The sequence below is a fragment of the Uloborus diversus genome, chromosome 4 (assembly GCF_026930045.1).
Source record: "Uloborus diversus isolate 005 chromosome 4, Udiv.v.3.1, whole genome shotgun sequence".
Classification (NCBI taxonomy): domain Eukaryota; kingdom Metazoa; phylum Arthropoda; class Arachnida; order Araneae; family Uloboridae; genus Uloborus; species Uloborus diversus.
Genome location: NC_072734.1, coordinates 175,001,648 through 175,028,250, shown reverse-complemented (window position 1 = coordinate 175,028,250; position 26,603 = coordinate 175,001,648). Strand labels below are relative to the sequence as shown.

The following is a 26,603-nucleotide window of genomic DNA, read 5'->3' as shown; positions in this document are numbered from 1 at the left end:
TTATACAGTATAACCTTGATTTAACCTTACCCCATTTAACATTTTCTTCAATTTAATGATACATTTCACCGGTTCGGATTTGACTGCATTGAATGCTCCTCAATTTAACGATTCAAAGATATTTTCCCAGTCCCTTGACCATCGTTAAAACAGGGTTATACTTTATTTTTAAAAAAATCTTTGAATGATGGGAAAAAGTGAAGGAATCATTTCTGGATTCAGTGTTGAGCAGCACAGCATTCTTATTAAGTGTTAATATTGAGGTTGAAAACATATAATAACCATTCAACATATACATGGTGTTCTGTTTTAACCTGCAAGACCTATATTTTTGCAACCTTCTGTCCTAGATGAATACTTCCAATTGCAAAAATGTTCAAAATCAGATGCAGAGTTAAGGTGATGAAAGTTTGAAGCAAAACTAAAAATGAGTCAAAAAAGAGGATAAGAGTGTAGAGGCTTTTTCATATCCAAAAATGTAAATTTAGAAGAAAAAAAAAATGCTAAGCAGTTTCTTAGAATAGATTATGAAGAAAGAGAGAGAAAGCAACATGCTGTATATCTTTCAAAATTTTTATTTTAAGTTTTAGCTCCAAATTAGTAGTCTTAATTTCAGTCCTGAAGATGCATGCAAGAGTTTTTTTTTTAATGGAAAGACTTCAAAATAGAATTTATGATACATAATATTTTTAATTAGGTATGGGGGGGGGGAGTTTGGAGCTGAACTTCAATTACATAAAATCTGTTCACTATAAGGGGATTAGAGATTTTTTTTTAATCCTAGAAATCCTACCATCCCACTCTTAATTTACTTTATACCTTGTTGGTTAAAGGGGAAAACCAGTTTAGGAGGCCAAAATGTTTTTAGTGAATTTTTTTTAAATGGAAAGAATCATCAGAATTGTTCAAACTTGAAAGGTATTTTATTCATCTTTTGAAGTACACTTTGTAATTTTTTCAAGTCATTTCTACCAGAAATATCAGAGTTAGAAGCTGCTATCCATGGACCGTCGCCATCAGAGCTTGATGCTGGTGGGCATTACCAAAGTCACATTTTTTTATCTGTAATCATTACAATTTTTCTTCTTTGTTAACAACATATTTTCTAAGAATATGAACCTAATTGAGATCAAAAAAGTTGGAATTTGCATATTTTTGAGGTGTTTTATTACAATGTCATGTTTTTCTACCGTTTTTTGCATAAAAAAATATTTTTATTGATAATATCATTCCAGAGTTAGGTTCATATAGATTACAATTGAATACAGAATATTCACACAGATTTTCAGAACAATTGGAAAATAACTCTTTGAGCTAGAATGTCCACCAGTTGAAAAAAAAAAAAAACTGTTCAAAGAAAAAAGCGCTTAAAAAAAACAATAACTGCCATGACGGTTTTTAAATCTCCACAGTCACTTAAGTGCTAATAGCATCGGAACCAATCAAAATTTTTCACTGAAATTTTGGCAACATATTCTTGGATAAATTTACTAACAATTTATGGCATAAAAAAAAGCGAATTCTTAAACTCATCTAAACTGGTTTTCCCATTTAATAAATTTCATAGTTTTTTGCATTTCAAAAACAAAACATGCTTAGAAAATAAGCATAGCAATGAAAACCACTACCACTATATTTGCAACACATCTTCTGGCCTACTTAATAACAAAATACAGAACAACAGTCATACTTTGCTAGTATCGATTACCACTAAATTGTTGATTCAACGATTGACGAGCTGCTCCGGCAACAGCATTTGCAGCTGCATTTTGAACATGTTGATTTCCAAGAACTCCAGTTGCAAATTCAGCTTGAGCTTTTGCAAAGCTATGGTCAGTTCCTCTATAGATTCTATGAATCTACATAATAATAAAATATATTAAAAAATCATTCAAACATAGTTGTCATAAAAATGAACACAAAAACATTTTTAAACCATGTGTAAGAACACTTAAATACCATAAATACCAGCTTCTGAAATGAATACATATTGATGTGATATATTACAAGGTTTGCTTATTTAAAATCATTAGAGATAAAGCAAAGAGTTTTTTGTGAAACAAGTCTATACATATTATAATTACGTCAAGTCAAACTGCAAATTTAGTAGTAGAAATACAAAAAATAAGATTATTCAAGTGAATGTTTTATTAAGTCTATCATTTTAGCACTAATTTTATGTGTGTATCTATTGTATTTACTGAACATCTGACCGTAAACTACTGAATAAAGTCTAGAATTACTATTTCAAACCTATTTTTCAATGGTTTGTGTTTCAAAAAGGAAATTTTGAATGTTCATTACTAATTATGAATTTTCTTATTCTGCATTTCACAGATAATGGATGAAAAAAGTGTTAATACTTATTTCAATTCTATAGGGCTGCATTTTTGCAGTGAAATAAATGCAAAGGTTTGGTTGGGGTTCTAATTTTCCAATGTAAGTTATTTATGTTGTTTTCCATAACATGACAACATGATATGACAAGTAGAATGTTTTCCTTCTTTAATTAATATTGCACTACATTGTTTGACAATCTATTACACATTTTACTTAGTCAGAAAAGTATCTTAATAAATTCTGAACTATGTTTTAAGTCAAAATAATCCTATTCAATAATAAGTGAACATGTACATCAATTTGTTTTTGCATCTTTGGTTTCAATGTGTTGCAGGCTACTGAATGGTAGCCACCATACTATTAATTATTTACAGTTAAAAAAAATCATTGAATTCAAAATTTAGGGCAAAAAGGACATTAACCTGACTACTGACAAGCATTAAAAAAAAGTACAAAGGAAAATGCTTTGCAATGCATGCTACGGAAAGTATTTTTTAGATGAGCATCTCTGCTAAACTATCACAATGCATGCTATGGAAAGTATTTTTTAGATGAGCATCTCTGCTAAACTATCAATCTTCAGAAATTAGTACATAGAAAAATCTACAAGCTGTAAGTTTTGTCAAATTTGATGAACTTTTGATTTTAAGAATGCATTCTTACATTTGATAGCAGCTCTAATAAACAAAGAGAACATGAGCTATAAGACAACTAATAAAAGTGAAATTGAGTGTAATGAGAGGCATTGCATGTATATATTATCATATTTTTTTTAAAGGAAATTTGTAGATGAGAAGCAACTCAGATGATTTCCAATGAGTTAAAAGCAATAGTTCATCCCTATCAGATTAACTACAAATATCATAGCAACTATTAAAGTTTACATTTTTTAATAACATACTAGCTGCGTTCCAGGCTTTGCATGGTCTCCCTTGAAAATAAAAGGAAGGTCAAGTGACGCATGTTTAACAATCAGGTTTGAACAAAAAAAAAGAATAAAATAAATTAATAAATAAATGTGACAGATTGTGGATAAATAATCAAAAATTAAACATTTTAAATCACCTAATTACAGGAAAAGTCTTTTAAAACGAATGCCAGAATTTTATTTGTTCATGTTCGAGAAAAAAAAGGGCAACAGATCTTTCTTCTCAATAATTTTCTTTACGCTACAAATTTTAATACAAGCATTGTTATGGAAAGTTGAGATGAAGCATTGAATAATAATTTGAACGGTGGATAGTCTTCAAAAAATAGGGATTTTATGTCGAAATCAAAGTGTCATAATTAAGTTTTTAATTGAAATCTCCGCTAATCATTATCAGAGGATTATGTTAAATAGCCAAACCAGGGTTCGTACTCAATTTCAGAAATAAAATAATAAAATGGAGGAGTTTTGAAGGAGCAAAATGAGATTTTAAAGGAGTACTAAGGGGCTGTTCTTAAATGTCGCACTTTTTTTCAACACATTTGACCCCCTTCCCCTTTTGTCACACTTCACCTAACTCCTCCTCTTGTCACATGTCATTTTTTATAATATTGATATGATAACTGAGTGACGTCACTTCACCCACTCTCTTCACTTTGTCACAATTTCATGAACCCGTCTCACTCTCAAGGCATGACATCACTTGTGGATGACCCTTTTTACAATATCATAACTGCAGTTTACTAAATCAGAGGTTCCCAAGCTTCAGACCTCCGCGGACTCCCTTCGGAAAAATTAAACTTCATGGACTTAACCCTCACCCGCACAAAAAGGATTTTACACAGTGAAATCTATTCTTTCTAATATATTTTTACACTTTTTTTTCCTTTAAATTTATTTATTCATTGTTCTGTATATTTTTCAGAGCTATCGTCTGGTTTTCCTTTTTTGCATTATTATTTTGAGTTTTGGAAGTAAAACTTTATTTGAAATTTAATTAAGAATAAAAATGCTATCACCAAATTTCTGCAACAAATTTACTATTAACAATGAAATTTTGAAGTTTGTGAACAAAGCACTGTTAGCCTAGTTTAAGCGTGTTAATTTTTCATATGAGACGTACTTTTATGGTGACTCAGGATTTTAATTATAAACTATGATTCGAGCAAAACAACTCTGGCAGTGTCGTAATGCTGTGATTAGAATTTGCGTTGTATTCTCAATCTGCGTTACGTTTGTATTTTACTTTAAAAAGTTTTGTAACAATATGAACTTTGTCATGTACACAAAATTAATTAATGTGTAGTGTGTTTACTTCCAACAGTTCTGAGGGGGAGGGAGAGAGGCTGCTGCGCCCTGCATGTACTTAAGCAAGAAATTTTTTATTCCTCATAAATGTGCTTTCTTTTTATCAAAAATATTGTTACTCGTCCTACAACATCAATTATATTTAACGCTTTAGCTGGATAGCACCATGGACCCGCGGCTTGTCGGAGGTCCACAGACCAGTTTGGGAAACTCTACTAAACAATCGTTTTTTTAAACAAAATCAGTTAATATTATAGTACATCTACTTATGTATTTTTGAATATTTAAATTATGATTAGACAACCTGACTTTTGTTGCCGAGAGTGTAGTGAAGGAAAAATCAACAATTATAAAACTTGAAAAAATAACCAAGCACCATTTAAGCATGTTTTACTTCACTTATGAAATGTCTTAGTCATATAATAATATTTTCACCTTCAACTTTTATGATCACAACTATTCACTATTGTCACATTAACCTATTTCCCCCTCAAGGCATGACATCACTTGTGGAAGACCCTTTTTACAATACTATAACTGCAATTTACTAAACAATGGTTTTTTTTAAACACAAACACTTAATATTATAGTACATCTAATTATGTATTTTTGAATATTTAAATTATGATTAGACAACCTGACTTTCGTTGCTGAGAGTTTAGTGAAGGAAAAAACAACAGTTATAAAACTTGGAAAAATAACCAAGCACCATTTAAGCATGTTTTACTTCACTCATGAAATGTCATATAAAAATATTATCACCTTCAACTTTTATGACTTCTGTGATCAATTATGTAAATCCCACCTTTATGAAAAAAATTAATATATGAAATTACTACATTAAAATTGCCTGTATACCTTCGTTCTTGTGACAAAGTTAAATTGTCTATCCAAGTACTTTAAGTTACTATCATAGTGGAAGATTATGTAGTCTTGAACTAAAAAAGGAGTTTTGAAGGAGTAAAAACCAAACTGAAGCAGATGGAAGGGCCCTTCGGAAAATTTCCTAAATGAAGGAGTATTGGAGGAGTTTTGAAGGAGCGTACAAACCCTGCAAACATTAAGACGGGAAGATTACGAATCCATCAATACCTGGTTCGATGGTCAGTTCACTGGCATTCGGGAGAAGTAACTTGGACATAAATACAAACATAAATAAATGCGCTCAAATTTTAATTATATAACATTTATATAATTTAACAACATATTGATCAAACATATAACACCAAATATAATTTTAAAACTTTTGACAAACACAATTTGAAAAAGTAAATAAACAAATTTATAGACAACAATGGAAAAATTAGCTTTCTAATACACATTTATTATAATTTAAATTAATAGCTAAGGTAAGAAAAAAAAATTTAAACACATATTTACCTTAACTAACATAAAAAATGATGCTCCTGCAAATACTGAATGCAGAACAGCCAATAAAAGAGCTAAAGTTCCAGCTACTTTGTTTACACCCATAGCATTTGCTCCATTGATAAATCCACTATAAAATTCAAATAAAAAAGTAACTGAAAATGGTGTTGCCAAATAATTAGGTTGCAAAATTTTTAAAATGTGAACGTAAGAAATACATTTCAGTGCAAAGCATAAAATCAGCTTTAAAAACTGAAAAAGTACAAGACTTTCTCATGCTATAATTTCATTTTGACATACTCCTGGAAGTCAATCCTCATTGCAAACATTAACTGCTTTAATCATTTAATAACACTGTCCTTTTGTGGGAAACAGAAAAGATTTAATTTTGGAACACATGGGTTTATTTTAAAATTATGCATCTAACTTAACGAAGGAAACAAATTTCAATTTTAATCTTAATGTGCCAGCTTTCAAAACTGAAAAAATACAAGACATTCCTAGCTACAATAATTTTACTTTACAGGGGCCGCCCATCCCCTCCAAGGGCAATAGCAATCTTCTTAAATGCTATGAAATACATATCCTCAAAACGCACCCCTCCAAGTACATATTGCCGAAAATGAGATAAAAAATTTGCCAAAATTACACTAAAATAAAAAACAAAAATGTTCAATTCTCCTTTCACTATCCTATGCCAATTTTTAAAAAAATTTCCTTTATTTATTTAATCAATTAAAATCACACAGATATTCTACTAAATATAAGATCAAAATCCCAACCAAATTTAGTTGAAAGGCATTATAATAAATAGTTTCGTAAATCTTCTGTCTGGAGAAGTTATTTTTTTTTTCTTTCTCATATTAAACAAAAAATATTTTAGGATATGAATTACATTAAACAACTGAAAAAATTTGAAAAAACAGCATGGCGTGAGAAAATATGAAATGTAAAATATTAATATAGTCACAAGTAGTGAAATAAGGTTATTAATCAGATATGTTCTAATACTTCAATAAAAGTTTTGTTGGAGATACAGTAGAGTCAAGACTTACACCAGCGTAGCCCTCCAAGACCCTTTGTTAAGTCAAAATTTCATGTTGTGGAAAAGAGTATGTATAATATGCATACGAATTTTTTATAAACATACCCAATTATTTTATACATTTGTAACCCCCCCCCCCCTGAAACTGTCATAAACTATTCCTTAACTGTATATTACCTTTTCTTACATAAAGAGCTAAGTTTTTACTACATTAAAAAAAAAAAAAAAAAAAACGCAGCTAGTATTATTTAGCATAAAATACTGTTATGATGCACAAAATCAGTGATCAATGGGACAAAGAGATACATAACATAAAACAGTATGGTATGTACAGTAGGCAGGGTTGGGTTTTGGACAGGACAAGTGGTTTTTACCATCCAAAACTGTCTAAAACTAAGCTGATGCTAAATGGGTGTAATCTAATAATTTCGTATTTACTGCAATATTTGTAATGCATAAATATAAATATTAGTGAGGTTAATATATATATATATATATATATATATATATATATATATATATGTACTTTCCGCCAAAATGTTCATTCTAAAAATATTTTACTTTTAAAAAATTGCCAATAACTATTACATAAAAACTTCCTTATGTAACAGTTGGTAGAGTTATGAGAGGAAATTCACAACACTACCAAGACAACAAATTTCAGTTCCATTTGTAACTCAAAGGAATGTTATGTGCAATATTAAGGTGCAAAAAAAAAATATTATTTATTGCATTTAAGTCGATTATTGCAGTACATTTTGAACACTTTCTTTTGCACACATACATAAATGTCGAAAAATTTGGTAAATGAAAAAAAAAAAAAACTCCTGCATACAAATTGAAATTTTTAATGTAGAATTCAATTTCTACATAACTAGACTATTAAAATCAGTTGTATAAATAAGTTACCATACTTGAATGTTCACCGTGAATAAATATATTAAATAGTCAAAAAAATAATTTTGACACATTTTGTTCTGTTTTTGATATTTTCTCATAAAATATAGTTTCTTAAAGTTTGAACACTTTCAGACACAGAGGTTTTGAACAGGATGATAAAAACCTTACCAACATTGCTTTCATCTGCACACATGCATAAACATAGGGAAATTTGGTTACTATTATCAAAAAATAAATCTACTCATTCATACAAATTGAAATTTTAATCAAGAATTCAATTTCTATGTAACTAGATTAAAAACAGCTGCATAAATAAGTTGAATGTTCTCATTGAATAAATGTTTAATATAAAACATACTATGATACATTTTATTCTATTTTTGATGTTTTCTCACACAATACAATTTTTCTAAAAATATAGTTTTGGACACTTTTGGACAGTTTTGGACATTAGGGTTTCGGACAGGACAGTAAAAACCAGGGTTTTTACCATTGTGTCCAAAACCTTGCCAACCCTGACAGTAGGTAGTAATAATAAAATGCAGCACTATAATAGTACTGCATAGTAGATACAGTAATTATAGTTATAACTTAAAAAAAAAAAAGAGTGATTTATGCAGCACGATCAAATCGTTATTACTCTTTTCTTGACAGCACAAAGTCAAGTAACTTGTCAGAAGAAGAGGAAGAAGAAGAAAAATGATATATTGATCTTCACTTTTCTTGTATCTAATTTTCATACAATAACAAAGCAATGTTTAGACTAGAACCTTTTGGGAACTTCCACTTTTATTGATGCTACGGGAATGAAACAAATGTTTAGTAGCCACCAGTGAAGCCATTACTTAAGAAAAATGATTCCCTACAAAAATTATTGTGTTGCAAGCCAGGAATTTGCGTTAGCTCTATTATTCGTTACTTGCGCTATTCTCATTCCACGTAAGTCGAATTTTGTTGTAGCACAAGTTCACTGTAGATGTACAGCTGAAAGACAATTATCACCATTGTTGGTGAAAATTAGAACTTTCAAAATGTTCGAAGGTGACTAGCACAAGGTTGAATAAAGATACTTAAAGAGAAAATTATAAACATAATAATAATAATAATAAAAATAGGAAAAGATGGACAACTGAGAATAGTTACAACTCTTGATTTGGGGTTCCTAAAGTGGGTGCCGCAGGGAGAGGTGAGAGATGCCCCGAAGTATCCGCTATATTGGATAGAGACCAGGGTTCACGTTTTCTTTGATTTAAAAAAAAAAAGTCAGATTTTCTTTTATTTAAATCATTTTTTTTATAATTTAAACCAGATTTTTTTTTTTTTTTAATGTTCAAAAGTTTTCAGATATCAATTACTTTACATATATAAACATAATATATTTCATACAATAGATGAATCCATTTAACTTACTTTTAAAATTAAGATAAGTTATCTAACTATTCAATAATATTTTAAGATTTATAAATACGTTATAATGCTTAGATAAGATGTGATTTTGTTTTATGCTTTGCTTAAAGATAAAGTTTCTATCATCATGTACGTTTTTAGTGTAAAATAATATGAATTACAACAATTACTTTTCTGAACTATATTGGTCATAGTGTATAAGAAAAACTACAAATTTTTATTTTGTTCTAAACTGTAATTTTGGAGTAAAAGCAATACAGAGTGAAAATCTGTTACACACACAGAAAGAGGAATCTAGGTAGTTTTGTCTGTTGAAGTTAAAATAGTATAATGCAGTTTAGTTAAATTTAGATCAATACATTCTAAAAATGCAAAATTAACTTATAAAAGTAAAGTAAACTGATTTTAATTAATGATTTTGTTAAAAAAATCCCATAATTCAAATCAATTGATATAAATCAATGATTTAAAAAAAATCACTTGATTTAAATTATTATTTTAATCATGATTTAAATCAAGCTGATTTAACTCAATAAACCCTGATAGAGATTAAGGTGGCATGATAAAATTATAATTCTTCAAAGGGTGCCGCAAATCAGAAAAGTTTGGAAATCCCTGATAATTACATATTTATTCATCAAATAACATCAAATTTATAAAATTTACTAAATTCTATAACTAATGAATTTAAAACACTTACCAAGACCCAACACCATCAATTCCAATTGCATATATCACTGACAGAATAAATTGGAAAAAGAAAATAAAAAAGAAAACCATGAAGTTGAAAGAGCTGTCGGACCTACAAAAACATTTAGATTTAGAATGATTACACATTAAACATTTAAAAAACATAAATGAAAATACTGAAATTTTTTAAAAATATTTTTGACACATAACATCTTAGGCAGGAAAATGAGCTAACCAATACCTTTAAATGTTAATGCAAACATAAATACATATATATATTTCAGCCTCACTAACATGTAAAATGCCTTGAAAGCTGAATCTTTTTCATGCTAAACATTGAAACAGCACTTATGACTTCAACAAATGCTCCATACTACGTCAATATATTTTTTATTTTCATGACATAAAATGGTCATTTATTCTTCCTTATGAATTACACATGCTTGGAATTTGTTTTATGATTAATCAAAATAATTGCTTGAAAACTGGGAACTTTTCACAAACAGAAAACATACTAACCAGCTTATTTTAAATCATTGAAATGAGATATTTTGCTAAACTACTATATGCTTTTGATTTCTGGAAAATTAGAATTAAATTTTGTTTGGCAAAATGCAGGGTGACCCAAAAGTCATGCAATCTGCTACAAAATATCTTGTTTAAAAAATACTAATACTTTTAAATACAAATTATTGACCTTATTGGCAATACTCTACTTTTAGGAACAACATAACATTTCCATTTTCATTTTCCATGCACACTAACTTTCAGCAGCTTCTTGTTTGCAGTGTGGTTAAGGTGAATTTCTCCCAGGATTAAATTCTTGTCGAATGCAAAATCGGTTCACGATTAAAGTGTGGATTTTCAGTGAACAAAATTCTTGTATATTAACTACTAACATAGCCTGTGAGAATAAATAACCAGGTTTCATCTATAAAGAACACGGAACCCCCTTTTTAACTTCTATTTACATCAATAACCTTAAACAATAAATTGATTTGATCATCCATATATTAACATACATCTTTAGCCATCAACAATAAATTAATTTGATCATCCTTGGATCAACATACATCCTTAGCCATCAACACTAAATTAATTTGATCAGGAGCTTTCAATTCATTAATAATATGAACATGATAAGCATGAAACTACAATTTCTTCAAAGCTCTGTGAGAAGTCCATATGATAAATCTAACTGTAATGCCAGCTTTCTGAGACTCCTTGAACTCAAAAGAGTTCAACTTGTCTATTTTGTGCTGGCACAGTCTTTAACATTTCCAGCTTCTTAAAAAACAGATATTTATTGATAGATTTTTGTCTTGTTGGGCACAGAAACACTTGGAAGTTAATAATTGAAAAACTAAACAATGGCTTCAAACGAATGAGTTGAAAAAATTTTGCTTAAAATTGAAAATTGTTTAATTCTTGGAAAAAGTTTTTTTGACATGACATACTGAAAATGTCAGTGTGCATGAGTATGAAAAAAAAAAAAAAATGGTGTATCATACTGAAAAGTATAGTGTTGCCAGCAAGTACAATAATTTGCATTTAAAATTATCATTTTTTTGAAATAAAACATTTTGTAACATGTTGCGTGACTTTTAATCACCCGGCATAACATATTTTTTACTGCAATAAAATTTTTTTAAAACCCTCTTTTTTACAAATTTCAAAATTCTTTGGATGTGGTACATTGGACTACAATTATTATTTATTGAACCGAGAATGAATGCATATTTAGCATTCATACACAAATGAACATTTAAAATAAAGTGAAAACATCCATTCTTTCAGAAGTTGGTTATAAAAACACCAACACTTCAATTTCATTTCCTCAATGTTTCAAACCAGAAATAATTAGCTAAGTTTGGTTTGTTTAAAGTATGACATTTAACTACGAAGAATATTATGGAGTTATCAAACCAAAAAAAGAAACCAGTAATGAAAATTTATACCTGAAAGCTTTGTAAAGTGGTCTGAACCAGCATGCAAATGAAAGTGGAATGAATAAGAAAAATGCCAACAAAGAAAATCCAAACAAGGTTGCACTTCCGGCTCCAGAAATCAAAAGAGCAAGAGATCCCAACATGTTTAGGCACAATACACAAGCATAATCTACAAGGAAGAAAACTATGATTAAAAACCTTTAAAATGAAAAAAATTCTAAGGCGAATTATTTTTCAAATACATATGTTAAGCAAACACCACTGTTGCATTACTATTCTTTGAATTAGTCAACAAATAATGCTTTGTATGTTACAAGTAGCAATAAAACTTTCACCAAATGTCTAGTGTTCGACCATTACAAGAAAAGCCACTGACGAAATGTCTGTGCCTGTCTACTGCTATAGTAACGAGGCGCGTCTCATTTTTCCAAGAGAAGTTTAATGTTGGAAAAATCCATACGACTGCACAAAGGCGAGCAGACGAGTGGCGAAATAGCGCCAAAAAGCCTTCCTGCTAACAGTAGCTGAAAATTAACGAAGTTGGTTTCTATGGCAGCAGATGGGCTCAGACGTGACGGCGGGAGCTTTTCTCGTGAAAGACAGACAGTAGTGCTTTTCTTGCTTTTTTCTACATTATGACTTTTCTCTACAACTACACTAATTTTAAAAAGCTTAGCTGTCCAGATGTGGGCGAGCGTGTATATTTGTGCTCAGTACACTCATAGGCGTGATGAATTGAGTGTGCACTCTCAGCTTCATACACCCTTGTGCGAATTAATAGAATCAAGTTGGGAATTTTTAATTTTTGAATTTTTTAGGTTGTTCAAAATTTGGTTATAACAGCTGTTTAGTCTGCCTTCCTGCTAACCCTTGCAGAAAATGAACGAAGTCCGTTTCTATGGTAGTAGACTGGCTCAGACTTGACGGCGGGAGCTTTTCTCATGAAAGGCAGACAGTACAAGACATTAATTTCAAAAAATTAAAAATAAATAAATAAAAATATTAAGACCATCTAACCTAAGCATGAAGCACTTATTTTTACATAAATTACCCTCAAAAAGGGCTTTATTTCATTTCTTTGCAAAATTACCCCCTCTTCACAACCCAAGAAGAACATTTAAAGTGTATGGTACCTATTAAGTGTGCACGGACTAATGGGCAGTAATTGGTAATCAGCCACATTACCAATTATTAATAATCGTTGGAAAATATTTTGAAAATAAAATTACATCAAGTATGTCTAGGACAAGAAACTATACTTGAACTTTGAATGAACTTATAATGAACATATAAATGTACATTTTTAAAATTTGTTTCAAATAAAAATAGGTGGTCCTGAGATAATTGTATGTATCTCAGCTAATCTTGCCCAGTGAGAAAAATAACTTTCATTTTGAGAAGCATTACTGCTGTTTAAATTCTGATATTGAGGAGCAGATCTGCAAAATTCAAGAGTAGTTTTATAACATTTGCATAATTACATTTTCAACAAGAAAACAAACAAGCTTTAAGAAATGTAATATTCAATGTGCATTTAAAAAGTTTTGAACAATGACTTTAGTTACAAACTTTCATCACTTATCTTTTACAAAACAGAAGAACTGGTGCAGATGGGTAGTTTTACAAATGTAGGAATATTTAGGGTATAAAATTTAAAAAGTAAATTTATACCATTAAAAAAATTAAAACCGTTTGCACCCTGTTCATTAATAAGAAACAGACATCTAAAATCATTAAGTAGGCTGCATCTACATCTAGTTTTGTCATACACATATTTAAAAAAATCAGTTATTTATTTATTTATAATTATTATTACTATTATTTTGCATAGCAAAATTTTTGATGCAATTTATGATATTGTACCATCTTTCATGCATTTTGAATCGCAAACTGTGAAGCGATACCCCTAACTTCCTACGCTGCTTCTTACTTCTCCTCAAACTTTTGAGGAAATATTTGTACTTGTGAACATTTCAGAAAATTTAACTTTGTATGATTATAGAAAACTTTATTTTTCACAAAATGCAAACTCATCTATATTGTTTTTAATGCAGTTCAATACAAAAATAAAATACAAATATTTACTTCACAAAATGAGTTAAGTGACAATAATTGTGATTTAAATACACAATAAAGTCATCATTCTTTAAACAATGCACAATAATGATTTCTTTAAACTAAATGCAATGTCAGTCTCTGAGGGCAATTATTAACCTTTGATTGGTTCTTGGAACAAGGGCAATGATAATAGTAATTACTTTGACAGGGTGGCGACAGGAACTGTGAGAAAAAGTTCCCTGACTTTTCCCTGATTTAGTTCACAAAATTTCCCTGATTTACGTTACCAATGATAATGGTTTTCTTTCGTTGCTCTACTTGAAATCCATCGTATGTTTGTATAAAATAAAGTATTTTAAACGTTTTAAATTGTGTTAAGTTGTCGAACTAAAGATATATTTTAAAAAGATGCTACTTTTTAAATAAAATGGTAAAAAAAAACATAAAGTCAATTTTTTTGACGAAAACCCCCCCCCCACAAAACAGTATATTAAATTTTTCTATGTGGAAAGATTATAGGAAATTAAAATTAAAAAAAAAAAAACTTTACTTCCAGAAACCACTTAGCATAAAAATTTTAAGAAACTATTAAAATTACTCTTAAAAACATATGTGATTAGATTTATGATAGAACTAAAAAGTAATTCAAATTATTTTGAACTAAGTTTTCAAACAGTATAATAATTGTAGCAAGAATAACAAGTAATAGTGAAAGAATAGAAATAATGTAGTTATTCTTATATAACTAATTGACATATTTATGCAAAACAGATGAAACCATTTGACATCCATTCATAGGGAGCTTTTCTCTAATCAAGAACATGTGTTTTAATGAATGAATACAGCATTTTAACAATTAAAAAAAATATATATATTTACTAAAGTACACAAGTTAACTCTATTTCAAATGATTTCAGTATGTAACGGAAAAAAAATCCTAGATTGCTTTTGTAACAAACAACTTTGAAATGCAAGAAAAAAAAAAGCAATTAGTTAATTTCAAAATATATAAAAGAAGAATACAACTTGGTTATAAAATTAAAGAATCACTTAAGTCTGAAGAAAAGAAAACCTTTATAATCTGCGGTGACAACAAATAGGATAATGCCAAAAAACAAAGTTTTTTTTATTGAAAGTTCAATTTTGGCAATTAAATTAAAAATGCGAAGAAGTAATAACTTTTAAGCTTTTATAGTATTAATTCAAAAGCCAAACATTTCTTCCTGAAATCGTGATTACAGTACGCTAATTACTTCGAGACAATGGAATAAAGGCAAAGGAGCTAAGGCATTAATGAAGGCTTCCTCTTTGCCGGTATGGTTGTTTATTTTACGTAGCATTGAAAGCGTAAAAGGAAATTTCAAGCGAGGTAAAATAAACAACCTAACAGATACAGAAGCAATCTTAGGAAGTTCATCCTGTGGCTAATAAGTAAGATTCAATACTTTGACGTTGAGGAAAAAAGATGAACAAATATGCGGCAGTGTATAATCGCACCTCATTAATTTTTTTTTTTTTGAAAAGATAATTGGCGGAAAATGCGTAGGGAATTAGAGTACTTAATTTTGTAAAGCAAAAAAAAAAATTTTTTTCTTCATAAAAGCAATTTTCCCTGATTTTTTGTTATTTTTTCAAAATTCCCTGATATTTCCCTGATTAATAAAGTTCCCTGACTTTTCCCTGATCTGTCGCCACCCTGTTTGAATACCCTTCAAAGAAACAAGAGTAATTAGTTTGATAGCATAATAGCATATCAGTTATGAAACCTAAAGTTAAACCACACACAGGAGTATCAATTAAGAAATTATTTAGGCATTTTAAAATGAAAAAATGTTGACAGGAAAATTACTTACATATCCAAAGATAATACATAGTTTTGACTAACTTTTGAAATTCAAGGGGAATATCAACTGAAATATCTTGGTAAAAGCATGGTCCCACACAAAATGTCTTTGGTAATGGAGGCCAATTATTTGCTCTAGCTGAAAAAAAAGGGATAAGCAAAATAAATATAGTCAGCTATTTATACATCTTCAGAATGATTTTTATTATGGAGATATTAAAAGGGTATGGCAAGGGTTTATCTTTACACAAAATAAATTTGGTTTTGCAATGAAAATAGCACACATGTGTTAATAGGGGAGGGAGTTTTTCCTCATCAATACAATTAAATAATGTACAGGTCAGAACCATTTTTATTGTGGCAGAGTTTTATTTCCTTGCATCAAAGAAAGAGCTTCTTGTAACATCAAAACATTCTGCTTCAGTTACTGGTCTATTTTAAAACTTCCTTTGACCTTAAATTGACTAGGACCAGCTTAGGTGGGCCTGGAAGCTGCTTCAGGTTGTCACATTTGAATTTCTATCAGTACAATTGACCTTTGGTTGCAGTGCTTACCTCTGTTGAGCTTCCCTCTCTTTCATTTCACTTACATTCAACATCAAAACATAGGTATTCAAGCACTTTTGCACTGCAAATCTGAACTTCAGAGCATTCAATGTTCAAAGCATTTTGGAAGAACAAAAACTATGTTGATTTAAATTTTCTATTTTCATTATACTTTATTTATAATAATTACTACTGAGATCCAAGCATCCAAATGTAAGCTTAATGTTTCATTTTCAACTCCCCCCCCCCCCCCCGCCTTTGATTGCTAGATTGATACAAAGCAAAAAGTGTCGAGTTTAATTGGCTAACTTTTCTTCCCCCCAGCTCATTGCTGACTGATTGATTTTACCTACCATTGCATCAGGCAAGCTATAAAATTTAACTGAAATACAAAACATGCATGTGTACATAAACAAGATGAGATATTTGTTTGGATTTTTCAGTAGACCAGAAGATAATCACCCACCAATTACTATATGGAGATTAAATTGCATATTTTAGTGATTAAATGAATTCTACAACCCAACACAGATCATTTTAACCTAATTAATAATTTTAAAAACGTAATACTCTATTTCACCAACTGATAAGAAAAGTCACCATTCCTTCGCTGATTGTGTTCATGTGCATGAGCACATTTTACTGATGCTTCAGAAACGTATTAGCATGAAAAGAAATTCTTCAAGATTCTTCATTTTTCATTTACCCATTTTCATAGTGCATGCATAACTGTTCTGTGCATTTTATCTAACAATGAAAGGAGTACACAGTCGAATCCCGACTTACGCGAGGGATACGTTCCAAGACCCCTTGCATAAGTGGAAATTTCGATTTGTGGAAAAGGGTATGTGTAAATTTTTTTTAAACATACTTACTTAAACTGTTTTAAACCACTCCTTAACTTTACTTTGCCCTTACATACCTCTTACATACACAACTGAATTTTTATTTCTATTTTTAAAAGAGCTGTGTTAATCAACATAAAATACTTTTACAATACACAAAATCAGTGATCAAAGGGAAAGGAAGACATAAAATAAACCATTACGGTAAGTACAGCAGTGGCGGCTTGTCGCTTAATTTGGCGGGTGAGCCCGCTGTTATGAGGGGCGCCCTGATGGAGATCATTGTGGCTTCCCAAAAGTTTCTTTATTTGGCAAATTTGGAGTCCATATAGCTTTTCAGGCAGGGTTGGCAAAAACCCGGGTTTTTTTAAAAAAGCCCATGGACCCGGGGTTTTTGGGTTTTTTAAAATAAAACCCAAAAAAAAACCCAACTAAAGCTGGGTTTTTTTAAAAAAGAAATGTGGGTTTTTGTTTTTTTTTTAGGGAAAATGTGGGGTGCTTGTAGCATATTGTAGCGTAAGTATATGGACAAAGCACAAAATTGTCTTGGGGTAAAAACAGCTGGAAAATTTAGCATTTTCTGAAGAAAGTTAAAAAAGACAACAAAACCCAAGAATGGTGAAGTTTCAGATTTTTTTTAGTTTCCATGATTACCAACAGTTAGGGCAAAGTTACTTCTCGAGTGATAAAATCTATCGTTCGTTTGTTCGTTTTTAATTACATTTTTTTTGCATTTTATTTTATGGTATTTCATTTTGTCATGCAAAACTACTGTAGAACCTCAAGTAGTTTAAATCCCTTTTTTACTGAATTCCAGCTCAATCAAGACATTTCTTTGAATTTTATGTTGCCTGTTTTTCTATTTCTGTGTATAGAGTGAGAAATATTAAATTTTTTCGTTGTAAGATAATGAAAATACTGTATATCCTATTCTGTTTTCTGTCCGACCGTTTGTAAAACCTGTTAATTTCTAAAAAAATATGCCTTGTTTATTCGAGATTTGTGACGTGTTGGTTTGCAGAAAATAATTCACATGAAAACCTTTTAGCTAGAGTAGTTTCCTCTGTACAATCATTGATAAAATCAGACGTCACAGGACTTAGTCAAGATAATTTGAGTTATTTATTGACCAGTTAAAGAAAAGAGTAAAATATATTTATTTAAATCTTTGAAGTATTTTTTTAATGCCGTTAAGAGTTAAGAAATACTATTAAAGTTCAAAATTCATTTTTTATGCCCATTGTCTGTGGTAAGAACAAATAAAAAAGAATTTTAAATTGTGAAAGTATTTAAATTAATTAATTTTTTAAAAAACTTCTTAGAAAATTTTAAAAAACCCAAAAGGGGACTAAATAATGGGTTTTTTTAAATGGGTTTTTTCAAAAAAACCCATTGGGTCCAACCCAATTGGGTCTGATCTGGCCAACCTTGTTTTCAGGCCTAATGTATCTTCTAATTATGTTGTAGTATGTGTGTATGCTTTATTTATATTATTCGGTAAAGTTCGGAGTTTCATTTTGAGAATTGAGAACTCAACCACTCTCCTCCCAAAAGGTCGGGTTGCCTCTGACGATTGTATAAAGTTTTCACAAGAAAAAGGAAAACAGATAAAATGAAGAGAACTAAGGTGGGCATGCCAAATAATAAGGCAATGAAGACCAATAAGACCCCTCCCCCCCTCCTTTTTCCCATACAGAATAGCAAAAATTAGATTGTGACTGGGATCATGCAGCAGCATTAACTTTCACTTTAACATGCTTCGTTATTATATGAGGTAGTGAGAAGCAAAAGGATGTAAGTGGACATTTTCAAGTTTTGAGTGAAACGTGTTTAAAGGTAACTTCCTAGCCTACCTAGGAAGGGATTTCCTAGGTTTCCTTCATAGATTTTTTTTCTTCTAAATCATGCTGTAGAGCAGCACCTGCCAGGGCTACTAGTGCTATCTCTTGCCATAAGACAGAGGAGTGGTTCACCTACCATTTGCACTGGTTATCTCCAAATTTTTAATTTTGCCACTTGCATCCCTTTGCTTCTCACTGCCTCATATATATCAAATTACAAAACTGGTAACTAATTTTTCTAGAAACACAGTTTACTTAATTACCAATGTATTCCTTTTATAAGAAATTTAAACTACTTTTAATTTTCATTGTGTAATAACTTAGGTTTGCCTAGCGTTAGAATAATCTAGCGTAGAAAAGGCATGACAATAAGGCCAACACGATTAAGACTTATTACTTTAACCAAATATCATAGCTTATAAGAAAATTGAAAAAAATCTCACTCAATGAAGATTATTTTAGGTGCAGCTTTTAATTCAAAAATATTAAGTCTTAACTCTTATTATATTAGCACGACACTGAAAACCAACAGAACCTAAATTCAAACTGAAACTTAAAAAATGGCAAACGCCTTCTCGAAAATAAAATGTCCATTCAGAAATTTCCAGAATGCGCTCTAAGTTCCATAAAGAAAAATAAGCAAATTAAAATGGACATCACATGCAATGAAATGAGTGGGAATCCCAGTATCTCATAGTAAGAGACGTCTAAGATTAAAGGAAAGGAAAAAATGGATTAAATCGAAAGAGAGAGAAAGAGAAAGCGAGTGGAGAACTTTTCCTTTCCACGTGGGCTGGGCTCTGAAAATTCTGCCAATCGCCTCACTGAAACTTTGTATAAGCGACGCGAGACGAGACACATTCCTCTCATTGCTTCTACTATTGCTATTGGATGAAGATATTTTTCAAGGGGGCAGGAGGGGAGCCGGCCCATGGCCCATCGTTCGGGGTGATGTCGCTTGCCGCCTTCGTTACTTTGATTTAATGCTCGCAGTTTGTTAAGTTGTGGGCCGCCGTTAAAATGGCCTAAAGAATCATTCTTAAAGCGCTGTCACTATTTGATAGAAAAGGAACACTTTCTTCTTATATTAGCGATTAGCAGAATGCTAGAAATTTAAGATCAGTTTCATGCCCTGATTTTATTTAAAACTTTAAACACAGAAATCATTTTTAAAAAATCTAATTATGCGCTGTTTTGTCGGGTGGGTCTGGCCCACCCGGCCCATAGTAACGAGCCGCCACTGACGCACAGTATGTAGTAATAATAAAATGATGTGCTATAATAATACTGCGCAGTAGATCCATTAATGATATTTGTAACTTTAAAAAATGAAGATGTTGATGATTTCTAATATATTTTTTAATATTCTATATATTTTAAAATACAATTGCTTCGCCAGTTCTTTTATAGCGTTTCTATCTATTGCAAGACCCCTCTTCCTAGTTTCTTTAATTCTCAATACAAGAGCAGCTTCTATTTTCATAATTTTTGTGTTTTGCTTAGACACTACTCGACAAACTTTTACGGATTTCCGTTTCTTGACTTTTAATTGTACAATAGAAGATTAACTCATACTTAATTGGCGTGCTACATTCGATGCATTTTTTAGTTATTCAAGCACATTGAAAATCTTTAGCTTTTCTTTAATTGTCAGAAACTTTTTGTTTCTGTTTTCGCAAACTTTAGATGAAACAGTGCTCTTAGGTGTCATATTTCATCAACTTTCGCATTTAGAATGGAAGAAATACGGTAAATGCGGAGAAGTTATTTGTATACACAAACAAAGCTATGTTCAGACTAGTACGGTGTGGGAACTTATGCTAAGAGTGATGCTAAAGGGATGAAGATCCATTTCAGGGGGTAAAACTGTTTGGAGGATCAAACATACTGACTTTACTGACCAAAATTTATAAAATATTGACCAATACTGACTAAATACTGACTAAAACTTAAAAAATTAACAAACTTTGGGGTAACAAAAATAGTATCATACTTAGTGAAATAGATACTAGCTTAGTTTGTAATACGCAGCAACATAATATACAGCTAATTTGGTACAAATTTTTACTAAAAGTTTAGTTTTTTATATTTTTTATATAATGAATAAAACTTTTCTGCAACTAGAAAAATAAATTAAAAATCTTGCATCTGTTTAAAATATTATTAAGTGATTGAGAGCAGTTTTTCATTCACATTTTGTTTTTCTTTGAAAACTCAGTGGAAAACAACTTTAAAAAAAATTCTGAAATACAAAGTGGAAAAGATATATAAATTATACACTTATTCCTGTTAATTTTTAGTTAAAAACATTTTTTCTTAAAACTCAGAACACATTTAGAAGATTGCATAACCGAACTCTAGTACCAGTTGAGTCTCAGTCATCAAACTGTTATCATATTTTCATGTCATAAAAGGTGTTACCTGTATCAATTTCATAATTTTCCACTCAGTCCCTTTTGAGATATTATACTTTAAATTTGGTCAAAATTTCTACAACAAATAATCCTATATTATATCTACACAGGAAAATAAAATTAGAGCTGAGACTCACCTCTTTTTACTAATTTTGCAGCACTAAAACCTCGTATTTTATGCTAATTTTCAGTTTGTAGTTGTGAATTTTTTTCTTCCCCTTTCTCAACATTTAAATACTATTTTGCAAGCAAACCATATCTAGGGCATCATTCTGATGATGTAAGATATTATTTTGTCTTCACAGCTGTAAAATTAACCAAGTTAGATGCATTTAAGTAAAAGTTGTTTTCGGTCCGAAAACGGCTACTAAGCAAACTTAAAATGGCACGTAAAAAAAGTATGAGCCTAAAAAAATTTTTTTCAACACTTTTGAACTCACTTAGTAATGAGAAATAACTAGTAAAAAAATTAGGAAAATCAAAAATGTCTAGCAACATGGCCTGGGTGACTTCTAATGGATTGACCCTAAAACTAAATGATCCCAATCCAATAAAAGATTAGCAAAGATTTTTATCAAGTAAAACAGACTACCAGGTTAGCAAAATTGAGCTATTATATTAGCAATTGATTGCTTTTTTTTTTTTTTTTTGGCATTTTTAAAAGTTTATCAGAAAATGAAAACAAAATTGGCAATGCACATTCTTAAAATTAATTTAGTAAATCTGAAAAAAAAAAAACTGACTTCACTGACTAAATTCTGTAAATACTGACCAATTTTTAAAATTCTGACTTTAACTAACTTTTACTGACCAGTTTTATGCCCTGCATTTACAAAAATATATTTCTAGTAGCCACTAACAAAACCAATACCTCCACACCTCGATTCCCTTCTGAAAATTTTCATGTTGCGGGTGAGGAATTTGCGTTAGGTCTAAAATTATTTACTGGTGAAAAAAATCGAGTTATATCCAATTCTCGTAAGTCAAAACGCGTTGTAGTGAGAGTCAACTGTAGTTCCAACCTTAAAATTATTGTATTGTGCAAAAACATTGTCCTTTAGTTTCTTTTTCTTCTTCATCTATATACTAGATGATCAGTGCGAAGCATTCACGCTCGATAGCAGAAATTCAAACATATGGATTTTAAGGTGTTATTTTTCAAAAAACAGTCAAAATATGACTTGTTTATTTTTCGCTGATAAAAAAAATCTCTAAAAAAAATCTTAATGATGTTTAACTTATGAAGTTTGATGAAGTATTGTGGAAGTTAAGGCCTAGTCACAAAAAACACCCTTGAAAAGTATTATATCATGCTGCAATTAACCATGTTAAAATAAATGTCTTCTTTTCAGAGTTGAATGTAACCGCACAAGTGTGATTCAGAATTCCGCCACCACTGAATTTATACTCTTCTTCGAAGATGCTGCAGAACAAAACATTCTAATGCAAAGTAGGAGAATTAAAGAGGAAACAATCAGTTTTTTACCATCATATGTGCCAGCTCTTAATGCCTCCTCCTTGGCTTGTAGTTCTGCTTCCTTTCTCCTCAATTCCTAAATATTTAAAGAATCACTAAAATTTTAACAAAGAATAATCAAGGCAATTCATAATAAATACACAAAGTGTTGAAACAAACCAATTCTAAGCAATTTTAATAAAATGAAATAAATCTATAATACCTAACAGAGAAGTAAGTCACCTTTGCACTAATTAGGATCCAATTAAAGATTTTAGTTAAGAGGTACAAGGGCAGCAAGCACAGTGGTTTATCATACAGCTTATTTGTCTTGAATCTATTTTTATGATGATTAACTATTTTTGGGAAAATATCAATAAATATAATGTATTATGTTATTAGATGAAAAAATTATTAATCCAATAAAAAGTTAAAAACACGAAAATGTAACTTTTAAAGTGTTAAGCCATTTTTAACCGACTTCAAAAAGGAGGCGGTTATCAATTCATACCGTATGTATGTTTTTTTTTTTTGTTTGTCCACTCATAGCGTCTCACCTAGTGAACCGATTTTGATGATTCTTTTTTTAATGGATAGGGGATGGCTCAACTTAGGTCCCATTACTTTGTTTGACCATATTTGTTCTTTAGAAAAAAAGTTATGGGCAAAAAACAGTAAATTTTATGCAATTTCCCTATTAAATGATTTTGTAGCGAAGTTCGCACTTTTCATCCGTGGACAACGGTGGCTCAGTGGTAGAATTCTCGCCTCCCACATGAGCAACCGGGGTTCAAATCCCGACTAGGACAAAGTGTATTTTACTAAAATTTCGTTTCTACTGTTTCCCGTATTTTCTCGAATCTTCTATTAATTTCTGTATCTTTCCAAGTCTGGAAAGTTCCAGCACTTTCTCAAGTTGTATATAAGGAGATGTAACGTTCATTCGTGGTTCTGAATAAAGATCTCGAGTTGAGACTAACGAGTATTCGCTTCATTTCGCTTTCACATTGTCTTCGCTTTCTTCATCTACGCGACAATAGGAAACTCATTGTTATAAAACTTTGGTGCCCTATAACATTAATAGAAATTGTAATGATAATTTTGAATGAAGGCTTCTCTGAAGCAAGCATCAAATTTCTTCAAGGGATATTTCGATAATGGGGAATCTGACGCTGTCGTCTCATTTTTGGCGTAAATAATTTTATTTTAGTAACCCTGCTGATTTATAGTAACCCTATGTGAATTATCAAAATCTTCCTTTCTTCAGTGCTATTGCTCCATAGTTGGGGTAAACCTAACCTGGAAGCGAGGTGATGCAGTGATTAGGATCTGCTTAGCCTTCACAATGCAAGCATTAGGTTTGACTCAACTACTCTGTAGTATTTTTATCATTATCATCTAGGCCGATAACAGATGATCGGGGCTAAGTAAGAAAATACAGAATTGCATCATGAGCAACTTAGATGCTGTGGAATGTAAATTAGTTAGGAAAAACGTAATACTTAAATGGTTATAATTAAATTAACTACGCATGATTTCCAGAGAGGAACAAAGATAAGATTTTAGTGCCAATCGCTTAAAGTTTAACGCGTATCAATAGTTTTTTTTTTTTTTAGTATGGAGCATTTTTAAGAAAAAATGTGAATTATCGTGATGGTAACTTCTTATTATTTCTGAAATATCTACATTTACACTAAAAAGAATGAAATAAAAAAATTTTGAAAAAAAAAAATAGAACCGACTTCAAAATTGCTCTAAAAAGTGAAAAATAATTTTATTCTTTAAACACCATCGATAATGCTTTTAAACATAATTTTTGAAGTTGGCGCAAAAACGATAGATAAAATCATTCACAGCCATAACTCAAATACAACTATAAATTTAACCAGGACCAGTTTCTTCACTATCACATACATTATGCATTGATGACAGCATATTTGAATAGCGATATAAATGTTTCGTTCGTAACTTTGGATGCTTTTCTGAAAAAAAATATGAACGAAGCATGGTTACACTGGATTTTACGTTTTGTTTTTGCGCCAACTTCAAAAATTATGTTTAAAAGCATTATCGATGGTGTTTAAAGAATAAAATTATTTTTCACTTTTTAGAGCAATTTTGAAGTCGGTTCTATTTTTTTTTTCAAAATTTTTTTTACAAAAACAAATACAAAAGGGACGACCAGCAACAGGCTCTGAGCCCAGCTAGACTGGTCCTAGTCAGTTTACAATCCCCAGTGAAGATCAATGGCCCTCTTAAAACTAATGGCCCTTGCTCATTACTAGGGCTCGACCAATGGCATTTTTTGGCCGATGGGCCGATGCCGATTGTTGGCTGATTGTTCAAAGATGGCCGATGGCCTATTGTTTTTCCTAAATGGCCGATTGCCGATGCCGAAGGCCGATGGCAAAAAAGAAAAAATCAAACGGAAATTTTTTTCCAAGATTGTCAGTGATTTGAAGAATCCTTCCCCCTTCCTTTCTCACTCTTGCCACCATTTTAATGATGTTAAAAAAGGGAAGTTTTTGTTTTTTTAGTAGGTTTTCAAGAAACTGTCTTATAATCAAGTGCTATTTTTTTCTAAAAACGAAATTTAGGAAAACTTCAGTTTCCTTCCTCTTCGAGTTAACCTCTATAGTAGAAAAAAAAAAAAAATCCATTATTTTCCTCTGCCATCCCCTGACAGAAAAACAAGAAATTGTACTGATATGCTATCAAGAAAAACTCTTTTGTTTGGTATCTAAGTAATTTCATTCTGGTAGTGATACGAAAGACTTACATTTCTAAGAGATTTTCTTTTTGCTTGCAAATATAGATTAAAAATATACTATCCTTTCTGAGAAAATACTAGGACTCGACCGATGCATCGGCCTGGCCGATGCATCGGGGCCGATGGTTCAACAATTTAGCCATCGGCATCGGCGGCCGATGCTAACTTGCAGGAAACATCGGCCCATCGGCCTTAAAAACATCGAAAAGCCGATGGAATTGGCCGATATTTTTGAAAAAAAAAAAAAAAAGACTTTGTTGTTTTTATTTTTAATACAAAGTAAAGGGAGTTATTGTTTTTCAAAAAAAATTGTTTAATTAAATTTCAGTATGAATTACTATTTTAATCACCCTTGAAAGAGTTTTTTATACTGCATTCAGGTACCAAACAAGTTAATTATTGCGTTGTTTTTTGCGGCTGGATGTACGTATGTATCTCTCATAAGTCATAACTCAAAAATGGTAAGTCGTAGAAGGCTAAATTTTCTCATGTGGGATATGCGCACGTTCCAGTTGTGCACCTCCCTTTTTGTTTTCGATTGGGTGTTCTAAAAAGCCTATTAACTGATTTTTTGTGGCTACTCATTACTTATTTCAATGCAACACTAATATAGCGTCTAAGACTGACGATCATTTGGTGATGTATTGCAGAACTGGAGACTATGGAAACGAATATGAGATGGCAAAATCGGTTTTGTTTCATTTTGTTAGATTCCTGCTAAACCGACGGTAATTTTTAATTTTTCGATATTTGTAATATGAACCACAGTAATTCAGTCTTTTCTGTATCGCTTCGGCGGAGCTGCAAGTTCGAGGCCCGTCGAAATACATTTTGGGGCTTTATTTCTCTATCACAGAAGTTGTAAAACATTTATCATAAGCATTATTATAACTCC

General features: G+C 30.8%; 1 protein-coding gene across 2 annotated transcripts in view; it reads right to left on the bottom strand.

Annotated features, from left to right (window-relative positions):
- LOC129220089 (secretory carrier-associated membrane protein 1-like) overlaps positions 1 to 26,603 on the bottom strand; it is a 42,237-nt gene that overhangs the window by 2,643 nt on the left and 12,991 nt on the right. The window contains exons 4-9 of one of the 2 annotated variants that reach the window (XM_054854428.1): positions 22,969 to 23,035; positions 15,847 to 15,975; positions 11,945 to 12,104; positions 9,997 to 10,098; positions 5,957 to 6,074; positions 1,691 to 1,859 (exon numbers count right to left, since the gene is read on the bottom strand). In XM_054854428.1, coding sequence (XP_054710403.1) covers positions 1,695 to 1,859; positions 5,957 to 6,074; positions 9,997 to 10,098; positions 11,945 to 12,104; positions 15,847 to 15,975; positions 22,969 to 23,035 — 741 coding nt within the window. In that variant the 3' untranslated portion in view covers positions 1,691 to 1,694. The remainder of the gene's footprint in view (positions 1 to 1,690; positions 1,860 to 5,956; positions 6,075 to 9,996; positions 10,099 to 11,944; positions 12,105 to 15,846; positions 15,976 to 22,968; positions 23,036 to 26,603) is intronic. The other variant, XM_054854429.1, reaches the window with a different exon arrangement.